At 52.8% G+C, this 25,599-nt stretch overlaps 1 protein-coding gene across 5 annotated transcripts in view; it reads right to left on the bottom strand.

Moving 5' to 3' along the window:
- The window catches only part of NDST1 (N-deacetylase and N-sulfotransferase 1), a 64,632-nt gene that overhangs the window by 20,550 nt on the left and 18,483 nt on the right, over positions 1 to 25,599 (bottom strand). For 3 of the 5 annotated variants that reach the window (XM_055324828.1, XM_055324832.1, XM_055324829.1), the window contains exons 2-7: positions 14,185 to 15,084; positions 7,883 to 8,377; positions 4,883 to 4,970; positions 3,305 to 3,459; positions 2,486 to 2,671; positions 661 to 789 (exon numbers count right to left, since the gene is read on the bottom strand). In XM_055324828.1, the coding sequence (XP_055180803.1) occupies positions 661 to 789; positions 2,486 to 2,671; positions 3,305 to 3,459; positions 4,883 to 4,970; positions 7,883 to 8,377; positions 14,185 to 14,697 (1,566 nt within the window). In that variant the 5' untranslated portion in view covers positions 14,698 to 15,084. Of the gene's footprint in view, positions 1 to 660; positions 790 to 2,485; positions 2,672 to 3,304; positions 3,460 to 4,882; positions 4,971 to 7,882; positions 8,378 to 14,184; positions 15,085 to 21,098; positions 21,172 to 24,956; positions 25,039 to 25,599 lie in introns of those variants that run through there. The other 2 variants (XM_055324830.1, XM_055324831.1) reach the window with 2 other exon arrangements.

Raw genomic sequence — 25,599 nt, 5'->3', positions numbered from 1 at the left:
CTGTGTGACCTTGGCCAAGGCACAGCCTGGTGAACCCAGGGCTGACGGACCACCGACTATCACAACCCTGAAATAGGAAGCTGACCTACTGTGCAGTCATTTTGTTGTTCTTTTGTATTTTTTTGGTGGGGTGTTCATGGAAGACAGGAGTACTCAGTTATCACATAAAGCTGAATGACATTACCACTTGGTAACTACTTAATACTATTAAAGCATGAATCATTATTTCCATTTCACAGATAAGGAAAGAGAGAGCCAGAAAGCTCAAGTGAATAGTTTAAAATATATATATATTATATATATACATATAAATATATATAGTTTACAGATTGATGATTCACCGTGTATATGAGTATATAACAACCATATATTTATACACATACACAAAGACTGGAAAGAGAACACAGACAAAAATATTCACACTATTGCACTGAAGTATGAGATTCTGAAAGGAAAAAGAAAAGACAACTCAGATTCTTTTCCCAAGGTCACACAGCAGAGCAGGGCCACAGCCAGGGGTGCAGAGTGGGTTTCATGACTCCCAGCCCTCATACCTGCTGCCACCCCTTCTCCCCGGGCCCAGGAAAGCCAGCCTCGGGCCACAGACAGGCTGTCCAGCACCAGCCCCTCACCACCAGCCAAGGGCTATGGAGCACTCACAGGATTGAGGAGCACAGTGAGGAAGAGCTCGCCCCCATTGATGATCTTGTCCAGCTCACTGGAGCCACCAGGGTACTCATTGTAGAAGATGGTGTGTGTGAAGAGGCCGCATGTCTGCCGCGGGAGGACCTGGGGATGGGGCAGGGGAGAGCTGTGGCATCTCCAGCCATGGGTGGGGGTAGAAGACCCTTCCTCAGGAGAAGGGCCAGGGTACCTCCTCAGAAAGGCAGCCTCTTGTGTGACTACACAGCCCCCACTCTTGGGGGTCTTCTCTCCCATAGACCTCCTGCAGCCTGTGACATCCCCTCAAGTGAGCCCACAGCCCTTGCCAGTTTACATACTTCAACACTATTCTCTGTAACAAAGTGAGCAGGCCCAAAAGTCACAGAGACAGGCAAGCAAGAATGTTTGCCCAGTGAGGGTCCCTGACCTTCTGCAAAGCAGTCCTCCCAGTCACACTTGCAACCCCCTCACAGCGTTAGAACCTGCCTGGGAACGCTCCCAGTCACACACTGGTTTAACTGTTGATTCTCTGTCTCCTCTCATAAAACTGCACTCCGAGAGAGCAGGGAACTTGCTTGTCTGGTCACTACCTCATCCCCAGAGAAAATATGAATGCCTGATATTGAGGAGGCCAGTGGAAGGAGGGATGCATGGATGGACAGACACGTGGATAGATGGACAGATGACAGCATAAATCTGGCCTTCCCACACATATCCCATCTGGACTGTCGACAGTTCATCCTTCTGGTGGCTTAGGCCAACCCTGGCGTCATCCTGACTCATCTCTCTCCCCCACACCCCACCTCCACCTCACCACAGATCCACCTCACCAGCAGATCCTGTTGGCCCAACCTTCTAAATAAGTCCAGAATCTCATCACATCCCAACATTACACCCTCATGGAGCCACCACTCTCTCATCTGGAAAACTGAAGTGGCCTCCCAACTGGTCTCCCTGCTTCCCACTTTGTCTCCTCCAGCCATACTGACCTCCTAGTTGGTCCTCAACACACAGGCTACCTCAGAGCCTTTGCACTTGTTTTCTCTGCCTTCAATACTTTTCTTCACATAGCAGCGTGGTTCATTCCTAAGAGGGCCCTGCCTGATCACCTTATCTATCTATCATCTCTCTATTTTTAAAGATTTTATTTATTATGAGAGACACAGAGAGAGGCAGAGACATAGGCAGAGGGAAAAGCAGGCTCCCTACAGAGAGCCTGATGCGGAACTCAATCCCAGGACCCTGGGATCACGAACTGAGCCAAAGGCAGACGCTCAATCACTGAGCCACCCAGGTGCCCTCTAATCACTTTATTTAAAATAGCTTCTGCTCTCCTCTGACACTCCCTACCTCCCTTCCCTGCTTGACTCTTCTCCATGGCCCCATCATCACACCATCTGACCATATGTTACATATGCCACACTTTTATGAGCACACTGTCTGCCTCTTGCCCCTAGAATGTCAGGTCTACAAGGGCAGGGACTTCTGTTGGTTCTGTACACTTCTGTACCCCCACTGCTTAGAAAAGGGTCAGACACACAGAAGCTCATTAAAAATGTTTAAACAAGCAAATGAACAAGACAGAGGCCTGTTCCCAGAGGCCCTTTTAAAAAGGATCAGCCCCTGATCCCCCATCATGAAAGCTAAAAAAGAGCTCATGAAAGGGCCAGACCAGCAGCCCACCTTCCCTGGAATGGGGAGAGCCTGGATGCCGGACAGGGGCAGCAGAGCCTGGCCTGAAACCCCTAACCCATCCGCCAAAACCCTGCTTCCCCAGACAGTGTGTGCACCTGTGCCTCTCGGGCTGCCGGGGCCCACTCACCATGATGCCGTTGTGGATAAAGCCACGGCGGTAGCGGGCCGGCTTCAGGTGGGGGTACTCCTCTGTGCTGGTCACGCGGATGCTCCACACCTGCTTCCAGGCCTCGTACAGCTGTACATGCACAGGGTACACCCCCGAATGGTGGGGCGCCACTGCATAGCCCATGTCTGTGGGGATGCCGTGCTCCTGGGGAGAGGAAGCCAGGGCCGGGTGAGTGTGCGGGTCCTCCCCCACTGGCTCTTGTTTCCCCTTTGTAGAATGGGAGAGAAATCAGAGGCTACACTGCCCTGGTGCTACAGATGAAAGCTGAGGCGAGGGGAGGGAAAGGAGCCCCCCCCCCCCGATCGGAGGGAGGGCCTGACCTGACCAAGCTGGGGGGCTCTTGGTCCTCAGCACTGCCTGTGGCCATGCCCTCCAGCACCCAGTCATGGGGAGCCCGGACAGGGGCTTTCCCTGCCTTTCTTGGCCTCTGATTGGCTGGTGGGCCCAGGCTGAGCCCCTACTCGGGCCTCCTTCCCTCTTCTCTGAGTACCAGCTGCAGCTTTCCTGAGCCTCCCACTCCGGGCCCGGAGACAGAGCCTGGCTGGACCTCCTCCCAGCGGGCGTGGTCTTCCCTGAGCTTCCATTTCTTATCTAAAAGTGAGAATATCAACAACCACCTCTTGGGGTCTCTGCGAGGCTTCAGAGAGACAGTGGCTATAGAGATATCAACAAAATGCTGTCAGACGGAACTGCAAAAGCAGCGAGAGGCCAGCAGTCCAGAACCCCCGGCCCAGCCCCTGGCCCACCCAGCTCTGCCCTGTAGAGAATCTTACTCACGACAGCGAACTTCTTGTTCAGGGCCATCTGCTCGGCCAACACCGACTGGTTGTGGAAAAGGTGGGGCTGCATGTGGCTCCACATGTGGGGGAACCACCAGAACTCCTTCACATACGACAGCAGCAGATCATCCCCGGCGTCCTCAGCATCAGTACCTGCAACCAGAGCACCACAGGCAGCTCAGCCCAGCCCACCCGCCGGGAGGCTCTCCAGCCTGAGCTGGCGCCCAGGGAGCAGAGCACCCGGGCACAGCCCACTCATGGGCTGCTAGGGAGGGGTACCTGAACTACAGCATGGGAGCAGCGTCCGGTCCAGGGCCCTGCGTTCTGGTCTAGAGTATGGCCTTCACTCAAAGGGTGACTTTGGCCAAGTCCCTCTCCTCTCTGGGCCCTGGGGACCCATGCATGCCATCCATGGTTCAAAGACAACGATCCCAGAGGTTTCTCCCAACTCTCACATGCCTTCTCTAATACTATTCCTGCTTTCCTATTGGGCCATTTGCCATTTGTCTTTTACTTCACAATCTGAGCAGCTCTTTGTGTATATATATATGGGATGCCTGATCCTGTCTCATACTGTGACTAACACTACCTCTGATAGGCTGAGGGCCGAGAATGTGAAAAATGTATACAGATGACCCAGTATTGGTCCTATTTGGCTTTGGTGCCATGTTGTACCCTTTCTCCCCACAACTACAGAGTATTAGGGTTTTTCCCAGAACTCAAGAGAGGCTTTCCACACTGTGACCCAAACAGAAGGCAGCTACAGGGAACATTTCCTATAGATGACGACTCAGGGGTCTTTCCCTCTTGCCCCGCCCAGAAGGGCAGCATGTGAGGAACTTGGGAGAGCCCAAAACAGGAGGGAAGGCAATGAATCAGGCAACCTACACCTTCAACATTGACCCTTAAGGCTTGAAAGTGAAATGGTCACGGCCATCTCTGGGGCAGGAACAATTATAGGGCATTCTCCGATTCTATGCTACATATTTCTGCAATGCTCTTCAAATCCAATCAATTACTTTTTAAAGCAGACATAGGACAAATAATTTTAAAAGACAGTGGAGAGGGGGCGACAAAAGGATGCCCCCAAAAGACAGCACAGTCCAGGGCACCTGAGTGGCTCAGTTGGTTAAGTGTCTGCTGTCTCCCAGGGTACTGGGATCGAGTTCTGCATCGGGATCCCAGCTCCATGGGGAGTCTGCTTCTCCCTCTCCCTCTGCCTGCTACTCCCCCTGCTTGTGCACTCTCCCTCTGTCAAATATATAAATATAATCTTTTATAAAAATACAAGTAAATAAAAACAAACAAACAAAAAAAAAAACAAAAGACAGCACTGGCTGAAGGACAGGGAGGGATGAGTGAGGGCTGTTGTTGCATTACTGCTGCCCCCAAATGCCCTCTGCCTGGGGCCGTGACTGCTCTGTGGGCTCTGGATCAGGGACAGGCCAACTGGGTCAATGTGGCCTTAATGTGGGTCCATCAACCCACCTGCTGCCCCTGTGGCACAGCATTCCAAGGATCCAGCTGCTGAGGGCCCCTGGATGTTGCTCGTGGGGGCAGAGCCAGGCCCACTTACCTGTGTGGAAGAATTTCCCTGAGTAGCCCAGGTTGAAGGTAAAGTTTGGGATGTGTGTGCGTAGTTCATTCTGCGTATCAAACAGGGCCTAGGAGAGGCAGAGGAGGAGGAAGTGGGTGAGGTGGAAGCCAGGAGCTCCCTGTTCTTCCCACTGAAGGCCCAGAAAGATCCTATTGTTGCAGGACCACCTGCAAGGTTTGCTGGGTCCCACAAAAAATAAAAATGTGGGCTCTGGCTCCAAAACTATTTAAATGTCAAGAAGCCCATGGCAGAGCGCTAACCTCGTGCAGGCCCCTTCTGAGTGCAGGGTCCCACATCCAGGAAGCCAGCCCTGGGCTGCCACCTGCACCAGGTCCCTGGCCAGAGAAGACCTGGCTCCAGCCGGCTCTGCTATGCATCCTCCAGAAAGCTTTGTGACTGCCTGAGGCCTCAGTTTCCCCAAGTATGAAATGCAGATGGTAATTTCTCTCCGGGTGCTTGAACGAGACCCTGCATGTCAAACTGCCCGACATGTTGGTAAGTAATGTGAAATGGTGGCATGGCTGGGTGCATGGTCACGGCCACTGTGAGCCTTGTATCTAAGTCTGGCAAACATGGAGGGTCTCTCCCAGTGAGCACAAGGCTGATGTCCCAGGATCATGATTTTTCCAGAGACGTACTGCGAACCCAGCCACGCAATGTCCCCGTGCATGGCACAGGCCATGCTGGGCAAGCCAAAGAAGGGACGTGGACGCTTGTAGAACAAACACACACTTGTACTCTGGAGTCAGGACTCCAAAAGTCCCCACCCTGCACACAATGCACAAGGCTGCCAAGAAACCTGCAAGAAGAGCCAGCCATCAGACTCCAAGTCTGCAAATAGAAACCCTTCCTGTGGCCACCATCAGCATCTTACCAAGGCCATGCACTACCTAACAGACAGGCATGCTCTAGCTGTGTGGCCTTGGGCATGTTACATCACCTCTCTGAGCCTTAGTGCCTTCCTCTGTAAAATGGGACTTGCAATGGTGCTCATTGGGGCTGCTGAGGATCAGCCGAGGCAATACAGAGAGGGCTAAGCATAGAGCTTGGATTTGCCAGCCCTGAAAAAGCACCTGCTGCCCCTATGGCCTAAACTGCAGTGCAAGACAGTACTGTACAAGTTAAGGAGGTGACATTCATGTCCCTGAAAGAAAGGCTTAGTTGCAGCCTGTGCTTGAGATTAAGGGACAGGGGAGGGAGAAAAATCTCTGCCCTTTCAGACCCACAAGGATCTTTAAGGCGAATGGGACCCTGGCTGGAGGAGCACCTGGCAGTCTACCCTGAGCCGAGCACACGGAAGAGGGTGCCGCTGTTAGTATTCTTCTACAGAAATAGCTCCAAACTGCTCTCATCCCTCTCACTGTAAAAGAGAGGAAAAGAAGAACCAAGCAGGGCAATCTCAGGCCCCAAGAGGGACACAGTGAGCCTGGTAGCCTGGTTTCCTTGCGGGATCAACACTGAACCAGTCTCAAGGACTCAGCTGGACAGGCAGCAAACACTGAGGTTACAGCAGGAGAGAATGGGAAGCACACCGTAAGTAGAAAACAGAGCAATTTGCTTTGTTAGACGTGGGCTATGGCATCGCATGAAGCATCAGGAACTGGAGAGCCTCCACAAGGAACAGTCTTAAAACTCTTTCAACAGGACGGCCCTCGGCCCTCAAGGAAGCGAAATCTCAAGTAGCAAACACAAAGTGTAAAGCGGATCAAAGCGACACTGCCCTGTCCCACAAGGTGGAAGCTGGGAGGACTCAAAGCCTGGCCCGTCTGCACATGCCCCTCTGTAGAACCCCCAGGGTGGGATGGGGAGGAACAGCCTGAAAGCTTCCAATCTGCCCCTCTTGTCAGTTCACCACTGAGGTTCAGACATGGGAAGGGATGTGGCCAAGAGTTCCAGTTAATTAAGGGTCAAATTGATCTTGACTCTCCAGACAGCGCCTGCTCCCCAACACCACCTGCCACACTCTTCTCCTCTGGAGGTGCGTTCACTCCTGCCCCAGGCAGGAGGACTAACGCTCCCATGGCCTTCCTCCCGGGCTCTGGGGTGAACCCAACAGTGACTTCAGGAGGACACGGGACACAGTACCCACAACCAGATTCACTTGGGAGGAAAGCCCTCCTCTTAGAAGTCTCTTTTGCAATCCTAACATCAAAGAGGAGTCGGTGTTAATATGTCCTAACACTTGCTAATCTCCTAAGGGAGGACAGGGTCAACAGGCAGCAGTATCTCTATAGAATTTAATCCCTTGGTTTTGTTTTCCTTGGATCTACTGTGGTCCTTGCCCTCTATTTGTGGCAACCAGTACTGATTCCCCCCCCACACACACACCCCCTCCCGCATACGCTAGTTATGTCTTTTTCTTTGCAAAGAACTTTGCAGTAAAATAAGAGACTAGATGAAAACTGCATTTTAAAGCCGACTTAATGGTCTTAATTTGTAGGCTTCTCTTTAGTAGTGCTGCATGCGTGTAAAATTTCGTGGTCTGCAAAATGCTTTTACATGCAGTTTAGTTTGGTAAACACTTTTTTAAATAAACACATGCACTCCACTATTTATATAGACCTCAGTGAAAATATGTCCGTGTATGATTCAAGCTCTAATTCTTGTTTCAAAAGTTCTGTGGGAGCTCTGGAACTGACATAAACATTTTCAAGAGTGAAAAATCGCCTCTGGATTAAAAGGCAGATAAGCAACCCCGCATAGCTTCAGTGACCCGGGTCTCTCCCTCTGCGTGTACATTTCTGAGCTTCACCTGGCAGATGCAAAATTCTTCTATATTCAGTACTTCTATGTAATGTTCAGTGACACTTTTGTCTAGTCAAACAGTTACTAAAACCACCTGGCCGAGGAAATGGGACGGGGGTGCTCACAGCACTGGGGAGAGGCAGACAGGGAAGCCACGATGGGGCATCCCCAGGGTCGAAGGCTGTCAGGCACCCCCCACCCCAACCTGTCTGGCACCCCCTCCCCTGGCCATACCTTCACATCCTCCACCTTCATGCGCGTGCCCTCCTTGCCCACAAAGATGTCATCGATGTCCACCAGGATGTAGCGGTCCAGAGGCAGCGAGAGGCGCTTGCCCGTCAGGAAGGCCACAGCATCGACGAAGACCAGCTTGTGCAGCCAGAAGTTGAGGTTGTTGCCAAAGAGCACGCGCTGGATGCCGTCGTGCAGGCCCAGGTCCTGGACCACCGTGGCGTGCAGCGCGGCGTGCAGCCCGGCGTCCGCGCCCAGGTGCGGGATGGACTCGGAGGAGCGCGTCTTGGCCAGCAGCACCGGCTCGTAGGTGGAGTGGTTCGACTGGAACACCGTCCAGTCCTCGCCGGGCAGCACGCCCTTCTCCACCTCGCTGGGCCGCGTCACGTAGAGCAGCGGTGACTTGGGGTTGATGCTGCAGTCTTTCAGGCCCAGGTTGGAGTGCAGGAACAGGGGGAAACCTTTGAGCTGCGCGCTCAGCAGGCTGTTCTCGTTGGCCTGCAGCCAGGGTGGGGAGAAGGGAGCAGAGCTCTCAGATCCAGAAGCCCCGAGGGACTGCAGACCCTCAGGTGGGGACCGCTAACAGTCATGTCAACAGTACTCTCTAATGCTCACGGAAGCCTTATCGCATCCCGGGCCCCGTGCTAAACGCCCTGGTGCAAACCCAGCTCCGCCAGGCACAATAATACATTAGCACCATGTGCTGACCAAAGCCAGAAGCCCAGGTCGCCCACCTGGCATGCAGGGGTGCTATTAATACTCACAGTGACCCCACAGCCGAGGTGTCACTGTCATTCCCATCTTACAGATGAGGAAACTAAGGCCCAGAGAGGCTATGTAACTTGCCCAAAATCACACAGAGAAAAGTCTAGCAGCTGTGAGCCCTGACTCCACCGCCAGAATGCCTGGCCTTGGGCAAGTTTTGCAACCTCTCAGTGCCTCCATTTTGTCTGCTGTAAAATGTACCTCATGGGATGGTAGACGATGATGAGAGTTCATCCTGGCTAAGTGCTCAGGACGGGGCCGGAGGCAGAACCAATTGCTCTTTCGGTCCCCATACCAGTCTCAGGAGGCAATTCCTGTGTTATCCCACTTCATGGGGGAGGAAACAGGCTGTCCTCGGTTGGGCAGGGTCAGGAAGAGCCATGCCCCTGGAGATGATCTGCCCCTGGAGCCCACACACCTGGCCACCAGGCTCCCCTACTGGGCTTTGCCAACCGGCTCTTACCACACCATCCTTTCCTCAGGAGAAATCTTAGGTCGGTGCCAATGCAGAAGACAGCAAAGAGGAGGTGTCTGCTGGGGGTGCAGGACCAAAGCCACTCTGGCCCACAGTGTCCTCAACCCTCCAAATGCACCTAGCACCTAGCCCAGTTCACTGCACCTCCCTTCTCTTCCCAGGGCCTGGTGCTATCCAGCTCCCTGGGATCTGCAGGCAGTACCCATGGCACTCCCCCCTTGTCGTCTTCCCTAGGCTCATAGCTCCTGCTCCTTCATACCATCCCTCCCCCTCCCAGCCACCTGCTGCTGAATATAACACAATTTGTTTTTGTCCCTGTGTCAGCTCCATTCTATTTTCTTGGCCTGACAAACTCCTGTTCATCCTTCAAAACCCAAAGCAAATACACTCTTCTTTGCACTGACCTCCCTGGAACCAGGTTAGAGCCTCATCTGCAGCACTTATCACCTTGGCCACTGCATTATCTTCTGTTCAGAGTCTCTCTCACCAGTCTGCCCTCTTGAGGGCAGGAGTTGTATCATTTCCACCTTTGGATCCCCGGTGCCCTAAACAGGCTTGATGTCCAGTGGGAGCAAACACATGTTTGATGAGCTAACTGGGTTTGTTTTTTCTTTTGACAGGTGGGGGGGGTGTGGACAGAAGGAGAGAAGAGAGAGGTGAGAGGCTCCATCTCACAACCCTGAAATCATGACCTGAGTTAGAAATCAGGGTGATGCTTAACAGATTGAGCCATGAGTTAGCTGGAGTTTTAGAAAGAATAAAAAGGAACAGTTCCCTAGTACCTGGCACCTGACAGATATTCAATACGGGTTTCATTTGTTCATTCCACAGCTATTTACTGTGCCAGGTACTATGTTAAGTGCCAGGGATATAGTAAGGCAATATAGACGTGACTCCTGCCCTCATAACCTTAAAATTAAGCAGAGAAGAGAGGCAGCAATCAAAATCACAGAAATAAATATAAAACTTCAGTATGACAGGATGCCTGCGTGGCTCAGTGGTTGAGTGTATGCCCTTGGCTGAGGTCGTGATCCCAGAGTCCTGGGATCAAGGTCCGCACTGGGTTCCCCGCAGGGAGCCTGCTTCTCCCTCTGTCTATGGCTCTGCCTCTTCCTCTGTGTCTCTCATGAATAAATAAAATCTTAAAAAAACAAAACTTCAATGTGGCACATGCTACACAGAGCAAGTTCATAGATCCTGAAGAGTCAATAACTGGCCATAGTCAGCTGGCTCAAAGACTTCCTGGAGAAGGGACTTTTGAACTAAGATTTAAAGATAAGTATCAACTAGGGAAAAGTAGGAGTCCCATTCAAAAAACAGCAAGTCCAAAGGCTCTGAGGAAGGAGAGGGCTCAAGGAATAGCAAGAGGCCAGCGGAGTGATCAAGAAGGAGAGGAGGAGATGAGCCAGAACGGTCAGGCAGGGCCAGACCTGGGACCCCGGAGGACTGGAGTGGCAGCGGGAAGCCATCAAAGACTCTATCAAAGGGTTTCAAACAGAGGGATGACAGCTTCCAATTTGCATTTTAAAAAGATCCATCTGGCTTCGGTGTGGAGAATGAGTGGGGTGGGGCAAAGCAAAAGGGGACCAAAGGAGGGCACCAAAGGAGTCTGGAGAGAAAGGTAGGAGAGTTATACCAGGCCATCCAGGAGAGCCAGCCAGGTGAGCACTGCCCAAGGATATTCAGCTGAGGGCCGAGCCACATGCCCCAAGTGGAGCTGCCTCTGCCTAGATGGTGTCTTTTGCTAATATCCACCACGCAGGAGTGCTTGTTTCAAATTCCCACAAAGGCTCTGCAGGGCTCTGGCTTTGTAAAACGCCAGAAAGAACGTGCATTCAATCCTCCACACACCAGTACTTGCCCATGCCCCACCCTCTCCTGAGCCTGAGTGTTAAGACCCAATGCAGAGCGCCAGCCCGAGAAGTCACTCCGCCCGGCCCCAGGGTCCATTGGATCCCAAAACCAGCGCTCAGGCTACGAAGCCAGCACTTGGGCTATGTGTGGGCAGAGCCAGTGGGGTCCAGTGACATTTCAGGCCCTGTCCATCACCTGCTGTGGCCGGGGAGGCCACACTGGACTGCAGGCACTAGGGGATCCCATTTCAAAGCCCCGTTCCTGAGCTGACTGCCAGGTGCTGGCGGTTCAGCCAGCTGCCCAGTGGGGAGACATGAAGGAAGGGAGAAAGCCAAGTTGCTAATCACCCACCCCCGTCGGCAATGGAAGGAGCCAGTTGGGGAAGGATCAGCATCCCAGGGACCAACCCCTACAGTGGGCCTCAGCCCACCAGAAAGGAACCCCTCTTGCTCCTCAGCACCAAGGACTCACTCCGGAGACACCAAATCTCCCAATAGATTCATGCAGGCAGAGAGGCTCTGGAGTCAGGAGATTGGGACAATTGCAGGAACCAGGGTGACCAAGGAAGATCTGCCCCCCCACCCTCAAGGACCTCATAGGGGTGCATGTTAGAGCCACAAGACAGACAAAAGTGACCACCGGCTGTGTTTGCTGAACATGGGATGACAAAGCAAGACACTTCCATTCATTGGGTGGCTCAGGGTACCACCCACTGCATCTTCCACATGGCCCAGTGAGGGAGGTGCTATGATAGGGCCCACTTTACAGATGGGTTGAATATCCTGCCCCAGTCGGAAAGATTTGAACCGGAGTCTGGACTTTTCAGCCCCTGCTCTTACAGTGACCTGGGAATCCAGCACCGGTGGGAATTGGAAAGTGTGGGTCTCCAGGCTTCTGGAGTCCACAAACCCTCTGGGTTTGACGAGCCCAATGCACAGCACAGACGTGGGCCTTGTGGAAAGAGCCAAAAGATGGAGCTTAACCACCAGATGGCTCTGTCTGAGCAGAAAGTCACAGGCCTTTGCTCAAGACCAAGGAGGGGTCTGGTCTTAAGCAATATGGTAGGAAGAGCACGAAGACTGGAATTTCCACCAACCTCACAGTAAGACTGTGAGCCTGTCCCTGCTCCCTAGGGGCTCATGTTCACCTTCTGTAGAGTGAAGAATTGGGGCTAGATGGGATCCAAGCTCTGGTGTACCAACTGTGCCCAGTGACCACAGCCCACTGTCTGGTCTCCAGAGACTACGGAAGCTCTGGGTGCTGATGTAAATTCTACTCCATAAGCCACATTTGAGGCCCTGGACTCATCACAAAGTGGTTACGACTAAAGCCTCTGCAGCCAGACTGCCCAGGTTCAAATCCTGGATCTGTGCTTCCTAGAGGATGAGGGGAGGCACACTTCCTCATCCCTCTTTGCCTCAGTTTCTTTTTCTCTTAAAGCAGAATGATATCCACCAGCCTCAGAGGATGGAGGGTGAGTGTTAGGTGAGTTCATTCTTCACACAAAGCACAGGGACAGTGCATGGTGCTGGGTGAGCACTCAATAAATGTCAGCCATTGTGATGTTCTTCAGGCCTGGGGCTCTGAATCAAACTTAATGAAGTTCATGGCAGGGAATGGAAGAGTCCAGGAGAAAAGAAAAAACAGACAATAAAGGCAGTCTGAGGTTATGCTACTGAAAAGCCATAAACCAGGCCAGCATTTCCCAGAGGATGCTCTGTGAAATAAAGGGCTTTGTGATCAAACCAGCTGGGGAACAAATCTCACCAGGTTGCTCTACTGCAGGACTTCTAAGGGCCTTCAATTTCTTGGCCCATAAAATCTTCTTTTGGTGGCAGAGCATCCTGCTGCATTAATGCATGAAAGAACACATGGTGGGAACCCTTCGCCTGGACCAGGCTCCTCCCTACACCAAGCACAGGGCCCTGTGCACAGGGGTGCCCACGAATGCCTGGGGACACATGGGCACCCGTCAGCAGACACGGGCCACTTCTGACCCACCCCTGCTCCTCTCCCAGCTCATGCCAACCAAGAACCTGCTTTAGGATCTGTGCACTTACTGTTACTTCTGCCTGGAAAGCCCTTTGCACAGAGAGCCATGCGGCTCCTCATCTCACATCCTTCCAGTCACTTTGTCAAAGACATCCTTCTTGGCTAGCAAAAACAGTGTCATACCCATACCCATCACTCCCTATGCCCTTTCCCAACTTTATTCCTTCTTGTACTTATCACCACTTGCCACATGGTATGTTTACTTGTTCACACTGTCTGTCACCCACTCCACCCCACTGCACTGAAATGTCAGCTCCGTGACAGGAGTGACTCTGCACTCTCTGATCACCACTCTGTCTCTGGTACCTAGCAAAGGACTTGGAACACAATAAGCACACAGTAAATATTTGCTGAATGAAGAAACAAATGTCTCCAGGCACCTACCTAGAGTCCCTACCACCCATCTTGAAGATGAGAGTCCTCTGGTCAGAGCCTCTAGAGTCCCCGATCCAGCTGTTCCAACCTTCTCCTCCCCACGGACAGCTTCTCCATGACACTTTCAGCATAGACTCTGATCCCAGCAGTCATTATGGGTGCCCCACAGAGCCCAGAGCAGCTTACCTGCTGTTGGGATTCCTCTCTCCTCTTTCTTCCAATGCCACACGGCTCTGTTCAGGAAATCCATAAATGCCACAGCCCATCATAGCCAGAGGAAAGAGTCCGGGATCCAGAGGCCAGACTAAGTCTGAGTTCAAATCGTGGCTCTCCCACTTAAAGGCTACCTAGCCTCAAATACGTAACCTTCCTAAGCCTTGGTTTTCCCGTCTGCAAAATGAGGACACACCCTGTCCCTTAGGAAGACTGCCATGACAATTAAGGGACCAAGCCTCTCCTAGCTCACACCCATTCCCAGGGCTTCCTTTAGGCGTGTGACTATTGTGTGCCAAGTCCCATGCATAGCAGGCAATCCGCCTGCCATGCACTTTATGCCATGCATAAAAACTAATATTTAAAAAGCACTTATTAGACAGGTTGTGTGTGTTCCAAGCGCTTTACACATACTCATCCACTGACCCTTCACGACAATCCTAGGAGGTAGGCGCTACCATTATACCCATTTCACAGATGGGAAAAGTCAGACACTTGGATATAGAGTGTAGAAATGGGACTCAGAATCAGCCAGAGCTATGAACCGCTTGGGGACCCCAGCCCTGTGTACCTTGAAGAAGCCGATGATGCCCACGCCGTAGGCCACACAGTACTTGTCCAGCAGCTCCCGGTTCCAGGCGTCCAGGTTGACGTACTTGAGGATGTTCTCATAGATGATGAGGGCGAAGCGGCCACGGCCCTTGTCGGTGAGCGTGGGCATATCGCCCTTGCCCGGCGCGATCTCCGTGCGGTACTTGAAGCGGCTGGACTCCAGGATGGCCACGACCTCCTGGCCCAGCTGGGAGTAGAGGCTCTCCACAAACACCAGCACCAGCGGGTCCGTGCGGGAGGGGGCGGCCGCCTGCATGGGCTTGAGAGGCAGCAGGCGGCTGGGGGCCACGGGGGGCGGGTCCCCACAGTCAGGCTCGGGGGCGTCCGCCGAGGGCTCCAGGCCCCGCTTCCAGCCATACAGGTAGTAGGCCGAGACAAAAACGCTGAAGAGGCAGAAGACGAACAGCAGGAAAAGGACAGCCTGCGGGGACACGTGCCGACACAGCCTCCGGAGGCGCGCCAGGGCGGGCATCCTGGCCCCCGAGACCTCGGCCGCCGGGGGCCCGCCTGCCCTGGCCACCCCCAGGCCCCACGCAGGAGGAGACACCAGAATCGTCCACTGGCCAACAAATTCACAGACGCTTAGCAAGCGCGGCCCTCGGTGGGTAGCAGGAGGGGAAGATCCGGGCCCCCGGCCCTTCCTCCCAGCCAGGGGCACAGTCCGCAGGCCGGTCGCGCTCCTTCCTTCCTCCGCGCCCCTTTATGTCACCATGGCAAAGCCCCACGTGGTCCTGTGCACAGAAGAAGTGCCCCCAGGGCGTCAGGGCCTCCTGAGGATGCTGGGCAACAGGCCGAAGGACTCTGGGCAGGCCCGGGGGTGCCACATGCCGCTCACTCAGTGGGGCCCTCGGGGCCAAGGCTGTGGAGAGAAGAGGAGAGCCACAGGTGAAAAGTTGGAGTATGGGCTTTCCAGGGGGTCCGCCGACTGTGGACACACAGGCCCTGAGCTCACGAGTCCACGCTCAAGTACTGCTGCCCAACCTGTGTGATTTCACACAAGCTTCACATGATCTCTCTGAGCCTCAGTTTCCCTACTTGTGAAAAAGGGCTGACAATAGTACCTGCCTCACAAGAGGTTCGGGGCTTACTTCCCTACCGCTAAGGTGTATGATGTGTATAAATCACTTAGAGCAATACCGAGCATATGGTGTCTACGACGGTGGTTGTTATTTATTATAATTATCAGAGTCCAAGACGAGGCCAAGCAGATCCCAGGTCCAGAGAGGACAAAGTGAAACAAACCTTTGCAAGGCCTGGGAGCTAGAGGTGGAATTCTAAATTGCAGCTGAACACCCCACCCTTGCCGTCTCCTCCTCTCCCACAGTGCTTTCCCACACATTTCTCTCTCTGAATGGGCCGAGCAGCCTCATCAGGCAGCCAGAACTTGGGGATCCTGGGTCCTGCTCAGCCCCATCCCCCACCCAGAGTAGGCCACCTGTATTGGTCTCACTGAGGAGTAAATGAAGACTGTACCCCACATCCACTATACTAAGGCCCCAATTTCCTCACCCCAAATAGCAGCCCCCAGTCTCCCTTACCTGAGTGCTGGAGGCTAGCAGGAGAGAGAGAGGGATGGGGACAGGGACAGAAGGCGCGAGGGTCTGGGCAGGCACAGCCAGGAAGACAATGGAAGCCTCAGACCCAGACCTGGGGGTGAAGATTTTGAAAATCCCTCCCAGGCCCAAGATCCAGTGCACTGAGTGTTGGCACAACATACCAGAGACCCAAAACTGCACTTCTAGGAACTTATTATCCCAGAGGTTGTAACTCCAGAAGTGTGTAATGATTTCCCCACAAGAATCCAAATCCCAATGCTGTTTATAATAGTGAATGCTCAACAACAGGAGATTGTCCTTAGCAATTATGATGCAAGTACCAGATTAGAATCCCCGGCAGCTGCTTACAACTTTTACAAGATACGGAAGAAGGACATTTACTGACATAGAAATATAATTGCCATACATGTTGTTAAAGTAGAAAACATTTATTTATTTATTTTTAAATCTTATTCATGAGAGACACAGAGAGAGAGAGGCAGAGACACAGGCGGAGGGAGAAGCAGGCTCCATGCAGGAAGCCCGATGTGGGACTCGATCCCGGGACTCCAGGATCACACCCTGGGCCAAAGGCAGGCACTAAACCGCTGAGCCACCCAGGGATCCCTGTAGAAAACATTTATAAAACAGAATGCATGGTTATATTTCTGCTTAAAATTGTTATGCATAAGCTAGAAACTGGTTTTAAATCCAAACAAAACTCCAAAATGTTAAAAATTATCATATCTGAATGATTTTTATTTTCTTCTTCTTGTTTCCTAGATTTTCTACCATAATCATTTACTATTTTTGTGAAAATAAGGAAACAAATGTTTTTAAAAGATGTGCTCAGGGGCACTGGATGGCTCAGTCAGTTAAGTATCTGCCTTCAGCTCAGGGTATGATCCCAGGGTCCTGGGATTGAGCCCCATGTCCGGCTCCCTGTTCAGTAGGGAGTCTGCTTCTCTCTCCCTCTACCACTCTCCCTGCTCATGCTCTCTCTTTTTCTCCCTCTCTCTGCCAAATAAATAAAATCTTAAAAAAAAAAAAAGATGTGCTCAGAAGCAAGAGGCAGGAGTGTGAAATGAGATGAGGATATGTCTCAGATACCAGTGCTGCTCCCAGTTCTGCCAATGACATGTTATGTGATAAGGAGCACGCCCTAACCCCTCTGGGCTTCCAGCCTGTTTGGGAGGAGCTTGGGCCAGACAATCTCAGGGGGCTCTTCCGCTGCTGATATTCTTCAATTCAGTCCTTATTATGTATGTGCCAGCACATGGGGAACCCAAGGCAGCCAAGAAAACAAGCACCTACAATGCAGCGGGACGAATGTGATAGTGGGGGAAGGGCATTTGAGAGAATTCAGGGGCACTTAACACTGTTGTAAGTGAGGAAGATCACGGAAACTTCCTGGAGGAAGTGGTACCTAAACTGACCAGAAGAACAAGTGCTAGTTGGCCAGGGGTAGGAATGGGGAAGAGTACATGCCTCAACTTGGAGACAAGGGACTGTGCAGAGCTTTCCAGGGACTCCTTGCAATTCTAGCTGAGAGCAGGGCAAGAAGGGACAGGTTTCCTGGCCGGAGGCTGGAGGGTTGAGGTGACAGGCCTGTTTATTCCCAGGTTGCAACTGCAGTCCTATTTCCCACTGATAAGGGTAGCCCTCTGCCCTGTGGCCATAGTAAGCCCCACCTCTTGGCCTTGGGGCTAGGACCTGATCACAGTGGGTAGAGGGGTACAGCTACCTGGATGATGCCCTATCTGTCTGCCATGCCTGGGAGCACCTGGCCACTCCGGCCACCCAACCGTGCTTCCCCTGCAGGCCTGGGTGCTGTGATCACTGGCCCTTGGTCGATTGCATTAACAGACTTTTACTGTTAATGATGCAACCAGCAGTCTCAGGCATCTGGGGGTCATAGACCCCTGTGGGACTCTGACAACATTTTCCTATAAAAAATATTCATATATCCTGGAAAATCTTGAAACAATTTCAAGGAGTCCAGATTTCATGCCCTCAAACCCACCCATGGACCTAAAGCCCTACATTAAGAAAGCCTTATGGTTACACAAAGACCGGAAGCCGGCAGCTTTATTCAAACCCAAGCACCACCTCCCAGGAGCCCTGTGATCTTGGGCAGGTTATCTAACTTCTCAGTGCCCCCAATTTCCTAATCTGTAAAACAGCAAAGTTTGACATGCTCCCAGAGTTCTGAAAATTAAATGAGTTGATACATATAAAGCACACAGACCATGTCTGGCACCCAGCACCACATGAGGGTCAGCCACAGTGTGGGTAATAACTGAGCCCAGAAAGCACGGTCAAGCCAACTCCAGGCTCTCTCTCTAATCTCTGACAGCCAGTCCTCAGAATCCCAAATCGCCATTTTCAGAGGCCGTGGCCTTTCCCTGGAGATGGATGGAGGAGCAGGAACCAGATGGTTAGAGGCCAGAAGGCCAGGGAGAAAGCCATGGCAAAGCCTGGGCTCGGGAGAGGGTAAAGGGAGAAAGAGAGTGGGTCAACTAGCCCCAGGCCCCAGAGAAGGCTAAATAATACTCTGGGGTGGGGTGGGGGGCAGGCAAGATGCTGCTTCTTGTACAAAGTGCCAGCCACCAGCGTGCTGGCTAGAGGAGCCTCCAGCACTGCCCGCCCTCTGCCTCTGCAGCCCCCTTGAAGGCCTAGAGGCAGCCATTCAAGACCCTCCACACCCACTTGCATTCCAGAGCCCCTGTACTCAAGGATGGAAAACTGGGGGGCTTCTAATCCCCCCGGAGCCACCAAGTCCTCCAGGACAGCTGGAGGCTGAGGCCTCGACGCCCCCCGCCCCCAGCCCTGCTGCCCTGGGCCTGCCTGAGTCTTGCGGACTTTGCCAGCAGTTTTCCTAAACTCCAGCCTCGCCCAACCAGTCACCAATCTTGGTCATGCATTTAGGCCTTTGCTAACGAACTTCCCATTGCCGGAATGCCTCCCCCTCCCCCTTGGGACACTTACTCATCCTCCAAGACCCCAGTTCCAATGTCATCACCTCTCTGAAGTCATCCCCATCCACCCATTCCTCAGGCTTCTACTGGCCCCATCCCCACTCCATAGCTCGGGATGGGAAAGTCAGGACCCCCTCCCCCCCAGGCTAAAACAGAACACAAATGTGCATTCTTTGGCTTGCACAGCATTTTTCTTAAATTTGAGATTAGTTATCGATATTTCAAAATCAGGAGATTTCACATAAGTTAGGACTTCTAACTTTTCTTTAAAAAAAAACATGTTTGGTTGACACTGGGCACACATCCTCACAGGCCAGCATTGACTGAGGCATGTATTCTCCAGTTAACATGGTCCCACAGCTGACCTCCTTCCTTCATTTGGCTTCCCGCCCAGTCCCTGGGTGCACCTGAGCATGAGGTCCATGCACCATAGACTTGAGGTGTTTCTATACACAGCTCCGCACCCTAGCCTTCAGGTCCCAGGGCGGGACCAGGACTTATTGACCTCTGCCGGGGCAGGCCCTGCCTGGCACCTGGTGCACAGAGGCCCTCCACAAATACTAATTTCATTCCTTCTCCTTCCCCACATGCCTGGGTGCCCCAAAGGGCAGGGACAAGTCTGATTCATTGTGGAAGCCCCGCCGATCTCCCCAGGCAGAGGTCGTCCTAATTGAGTACTCAGGATATAAATGAATCATAATGAGTTGTTATTACTCCCAATTTACAGATAAGAAGACTGAGGCTGCAAAGTGAAATGCCTTGACACAGTCACACAGGAAACCGCTAAATCTTGACTCAAATAGGTTTTCTTCCTAACTTCAAATTTGGTCTTTTATTCCTCCACAGGGAGCCCCTCCAAGGGGGCAGCTATAATAAAAATAGTATCAGTGATACCATTATAATCATCATCATTGTTATTTTCACTGCTACATGTATCAAGCACTTACCATCAGTCTGGCACTGGGTTTATTTAACACTTTTACACACCTTACCTCATTTAAGCCTTATAACTACTACTGTCACTATTTACATTTACAGTTGAGGAAAATGAGGCTCAGAGAGGTTAAAGCACCTGCCCAAAATCACACAGCTAGCCCGTGGCAGAACTGAAATTTGAACCTAGACTCCTGGAGAGAGGCAGCTCCAGAGCCTGGCAGGGACACCTTGGCTGCGACGGCGGAGAGCAGGAGGGGGCCTCAGCCACCAAGGCCTCTAGCCCTCGGCCAGGCTCCCACTGCGCTCTCCCAGCCCTAGGATCAGCTCTCCCTGCCAAGGTGCTGGGGATAATGAATGAGATGCTCTTGTCGTCATGGAGATGCCATGGCAACGCTGCACTTTCGGGAAATACCACGGTAACTGTGGCCACTGCTCTGGAGTTGAAAGTCACTCCCTACCCCCCCCCACTCCCCCACCCCAAAATGCTCTGCTTCCCTCACCATCCTCTCTAAAACCTAAAGAGAAAGGAGGCAGAGGCCAAGGGGCTTCCAAAGACCAAGCTGTCTAGAAATCAAGACTGGGAAGAGGGTCCAGCTCTGCCCTGGATGAAAAGGTGTACCCCAGGAGTGAGACTGAGAGCTCTCTGAGGCTGAGCTTCCTGTGCCTTTCCTGGTGCAGTGCACCCAACAACCAGCACTCATGTTCTTGGTACCCACTACATGCAGCAGGCCTCCAGTGAAGGGCTGCGCATGCCATTCTGTTGCATCCCAACCATCTGAGAGGTAGCAGTGTGCTAGCTGCTAGCGGAACGGTAAAGGGCTGAGACTGGAGCCAGCCTGCCTGGGCTTGAACCTTGCCTCCATTATTTACCAGCCTTGTGATCTTTGAGCAAATCCCTCAACCTCTCTGAGTCTTGATTTCCCCAGGTGTGAAACAGGCTTTATACTGCTTATCCATCTCACATGGCTGCTGCTGAAACTAAAAGAGGTGGTATGTGTAAAAGAGCTCAGGGCCTGGCAATATGGTGCTATGGGCTAATGAAATGATTAGCCATTTAACAGATTTGGAAGCTGAGGCTTGGGAAGCAACTGCCCCAAGGCCACATATCAAATTCACAGTGGATCCAGACCACACTAGAAGCTGGGAGCAAGCAGACAGCCCGCTCCCCGTCCCCTCATTCTGTACTTAGCACCACTAGGCACCAAGCATGGCACTGGGCACTAAAGATGGGTGAGGCTTTCACAGGTCGCGAGGTTTTGTCTCTGGTGTGACGCTGCTGCAGGGTATATGTGGGAAGGTCCCTACAGCCCTTCGTACTCACCAAGGCCAGATTTTCTTTCCCGTCTGGGGCATCCCTGACACTGTCCCCATATCCCCATACTTACATGCACACGAATGCACAGGCAAACTCACACGGTGCTGACCTGTTCAAGCAGTGTCATCACAGCCATCTGGGCCACAGGCGCAAGTATGGAGTTGGAAGCAAACAGTCTCAAAAGTCTGTGAATGGGCACCGGGACTTGGGGGAGGAGGGGTGGCTGCCGGCCCAGGCGCTGGGAGCCCCACGTGTGATCCCAGGGCCACTCCCCACAGCTGACCCAGCCCCTCCCAGCCGGTCACACCCCCAGCACAATCACACCACCACCCACCACCCAGCCACACCCCACAACCGTCCAGCTCCACCAGCCACCCTGCCTCAGACTGCCCCACCCACCATGTACGGGCGCAGCGAAGAAAATCCTCCACATTTGCTTCCCAGCTGTGCAGGAGTTTCTCCAGCCCAATTACACCCCTGGGAGGCCGAACCAGAAGCAAATCCCTTCCTCTGCTGGAATTCACTGCACACCCCATCCCCCACAGGCCCGCAGTGCTGCCTGGCTGAGGGCCAAGCTGCTGCCCATCAGTCACCCCGGAGTCCAGGGCGGCCACCAAGGGACTGTCGGCAGTCTGGCTCAGAGTCTCAGGGTTGCAGAGTGTGCAGTCCACCCTGCAGTGAGCCGGTGGAGGCCCTGAGAGCCCAAGAGAGAAAAGGATCCCCTGCCCCCACCCCCACCTACTTTGACCCATTTTCTTGTCCATTAAAAACCCTGCCCAACCTCCCCCAAGGCCAACCTCAGCCTGGAGTTGGACTCCGCTGTATTTCAAAGTCCTAGGCAAGCTCTCCTGCTCGGTGTCCCACCGTGTGATGCCGCACGCATGGTGCCAGATGCCAGCTGCTCTCGCAATGAGAACACCGGTCCCCCAACTTCACCAAAAGCTCTCCAAAGCAGAAGGGATCTCCTACCTGATGGTAGGTGCTCAAGAGAGATGTGCGCCTGCCAATTACTTTCCCCTTTTTGGATCTATGAGAAATCTCCAAGCTAAATGCATTAGTAATATGAACTTCGATTTATTGGACACAATAGGTCTGTACTACATGCTATTTAACCCTTACCACAGCACCATGACCTACCTTCCTCTCATGTTACAGATGAGGACAGTGAGGCCCAGAGGGAGCCTGCAACTTGGCCCAGCCCACAGAGCTAACGAGTGGGTGACTGGGATCTTACACAGGCCACCCAGCTCCAGAGCCTGGGCTCGTCATTTTGTAAGCAACGCGGGCCCTCTGCGTTCACCTGGCATGCTATCACATACCACTGCTCCGCACACCCCACTCTCTGCTCCCTTTGAATGATGTTCTTTCTGTTTTCATCCATTTTATGTGTGCTTTAACATCAAAAGCAGCCTCTCCTGATCCATCTTGGAAGAAGACTCACAAATCATCCGTCAATCAACAAGCAAACAAAGCATAAAGTCCTGGTTTACTCCCAGGTTCCCAACCTGGGATTTGTTCTGGGTTTCCCAGCAGGGAATGCTCAACGAAAAAAAAAAAAAAAAAAAAAAACAAAACCCTCAGGAACTTAGACCCCACTTATTGAAAATTTGTCTTTCCTCCAACAGAGCCTGAGTTGAGAGTGTACCTTTGCACCAGCTCTGAAGAAAGGGTTTACCGAGCAAACAAACAAGACAGCTTGTGGGGAGGGGCAGAGTTAGGAACAAGGCAGGTCAGGACCAGCTGCCCTCCAGTCCCACCGAAGCTCCTAACACAGACCATGGTGGATAGGCCCATCACAGAGCATGCTCCTCTCTAGCCCATGAAGCTTCCCCAAATAGGGCTCTCTCCACTCAACCCCCAAATCCATCTATGACAGAGTCAGATCCATTCCTATTTTTCTTAGGCTCAGATCATAGGCACTCAAAAGGAATGGAATGATATTTCCTTGCAAATATCATAACTTAAAAAAAAAAAAACAAATATCATAACCTCCCTCGCTGACAGCAGCCAGCACTGGCTGAGCTCCTGGTAACTCACCAGCCCCATGCTGGGACTGTGTTGAGAGCTTTCCCTGATCTATCACACCCAATTCTCACACCCTGAGAGGTTGGGTCACTAATATATGCACTTTACAGAAGGAGAAACCTCGGCTCAGAGAGGGCAAGCAGCTGACTGAAGGTCACACAGCTGGGCAGAAGCAGAGCTTCGGATGACCCTGAGCCAGCCCACCTCGGAGCCACTGTTGGTAACCCCTATATGGTCCTTATGCCCAGCATTCCACACCATTCTTAACCCAGGTCTGTGGCCTAGAGCGTGTCCAGAGGGAGGCTTCCTGCAGATGACCAGCCCCAGCTGCCTAAACACAGGCTGACGCAATTTCTCCACGGATGGGAAAGCCTTCACTGGCAGAGAAGGATAGCACAGGTTCCCAGAAAGGCAAGATCTCAGCCAGAAGGTCTTTACCCTCCCTTGCCCCGGGGCCTCTGGCATCTCTGACAAGCAGGTGTCCACATGAGAAAGGGGGCTGCCTCCCTGCCCAGGTAAAGTCTCCATGTGAAGCAAGAAGAGACAGAGGCAGGAGTGAGAGCAAGAAATAGAGGAGATCTCAACTTCGAGAGCAAACTCGAATGATAACTGACCAGCATGCCTCATGGGGCTGGTGCACTCCAGGTACCATCATGACCTCATGTATTCACCATTTCTTCTCAATAAAGTAGAAACAAGCTTATCATGCCCTAACACCTGCCCCGCCCCCGCTGCCACCCCCACAGAGGAGCTGGGCAATGCCAGCCAGCCCCTGCCCCCATCCCATCCTTCCACATACCTACCCCAGGTCACCGGGTGCCCCCCTTGAGAGATTCCAAGAAGCAGGCATTCTCAGGAGGCCTCCATCTCATTGATACAAAAGCCAAAATCTGGGGCACCTGGGTGGCTCAGTGGTTCATTTCAGGTCATGACCCCAGAGCCCTGGGATGGAGTCCCACATCTGGCTCCCTGCAGGGAGCCTGCTTCTCCCTTTGCCTATGTCTCTGCCTCTGTGTGTGGGTTTCTCATGAATAAATAAATATTTAAAAAAAAAAAGCTTAAAAAAAAAAAGCCAAAATCCATGTGGGCCTGGAGTCCATATCCATGTCCCAGCCACTCCACTCGCTCCCTATGTGCCTCTGGATGAGACCTTTCCCTACATCTAGCCTCTATTTCCTCAACTGGACAATAAGCGGTTGGACCAGATCAGAAGTTTGTGACCTCCTGGGGTTACAGAACCCTATGAAAATCTATAAAAGCTCTTAGTGAGCTCCCCACAGACAAATACCACGTTCTAAACAAATTCAGGGTGGCTGTGTCCAGCCCCCACCATATGACAAATTAAAAACCTGGGAACTAAAAAAAAATAAAAAATAAAAAAAAAAACCTGGGAACTTTCTAGGGGTCCTTCTGGCTTTGACAAGCTGTGGCTTTCACAGTCTAGACAGGATCAAAGTCATGAATGTGACTTCTGAGCACCCTGGGACCTCACCATTCCAGTTACCTCAAAGGCCCTGCAGTAAATCTTTAACTCTCAGAACTGTTGGCTTCTGGCCAGTTCACAGACTTGCCCAGCCCAAAAGAAGCTACAAGAGAAACTGAGACCTTCCTTCCCATCTCTCAGCCACCACCTCCTTCTACTTCACCAGGAATCTGCAGGGTCCATCCGGAGCCATCTCTCTGGGGCGGCCCCAGGGGCTAGGACACTTGAGGAAACTGCTCCTGGTCCCAAAGGCAGACAGGACCCGGTGCCAGGCTTGGGGGCCAGGCTGCCCCCACCCCAGCACCCCTGGACCCCTCCCCATGTGGCTGTGAGCACGCAGGCACTACAGGCACACACACACATGTCCAGGCAGACCTGGGAGGACTGGACAGGAAGGAGGGGACTAGGGACCATGGTCAGAGGGTATGGGATGGCCAGGGAGAGAATGACAAGACCCACCAGACGTCCGGCAGCTACGCTGGGCTCCGCTTCCCTTCACTGCATCCCTTTAATGGCTACACACTCTTCACTTAACGTGGCCGCACCTAATCCCAGAGCTAGGACAAATGGCATTACTCTCAGCCGAGTTCCCTCCCCAGAAGGGAGGGAGGGAGGGAGGGGAGGCCCTAGGGCATCCTGAGCCACCAATGGAGATCCCTCCCAGAAGCCTCCAGGCACCTCACTGACATGTTCCTTGCTGCAGGCCACCAGCCCCTCCCTCCTGGACTTAGGAAAGAGGATGTCCTGCCCTACACCCAGGGGCCCCACCGCAGGCAGAGGCCCCCCGCCTGGAGGCGCCTTCCACGGAAGGGGAGAACGCACGTCCCTGACCTTCGTGCTGATGGGCCCTCTAGATGCTCTCAAGAAAGGCTGCCACCAGCGTCAGAGGAGCCCACAGTGCCTGCAAGACCTTCTAGTTACAGCTCTGCATGACTGCCTATGTGATCCAACAAGGTGTTCCCCACTCCAGACCCCAGTGTCCCCCGCACGTCCTGAGAAGAACAGAAAGAAGGCCTGACATCCTCTACCGAGGCCAAGCTGGTGGTCAAAGCATTGTGACGCTGGCTTCTGAGCCCTGGCCCCATCCCAACTCAGTGCTTGG

The sequence above is a fragment of the Nyctereutes procyonoides genome, unplaced genomic scaffold (assembly GCF_905146905.1).
Source record: "Nyctereutes procyonoides isolate TBG_1078 unplaced genomic scaffold, NYPRO_anot_genome, whole genome shotgun sequence".
Taxonomy (NCBI): domain Eukaryota; kingdom Metazoa; phylum Chordata; class Mammalia; order Carnivora; family Canidae; genus Nyctereutes; species Nyctereutes procyonoides.
This window is presented reverse-complemented; position numbering and strand designations above follow the sequence as displayed.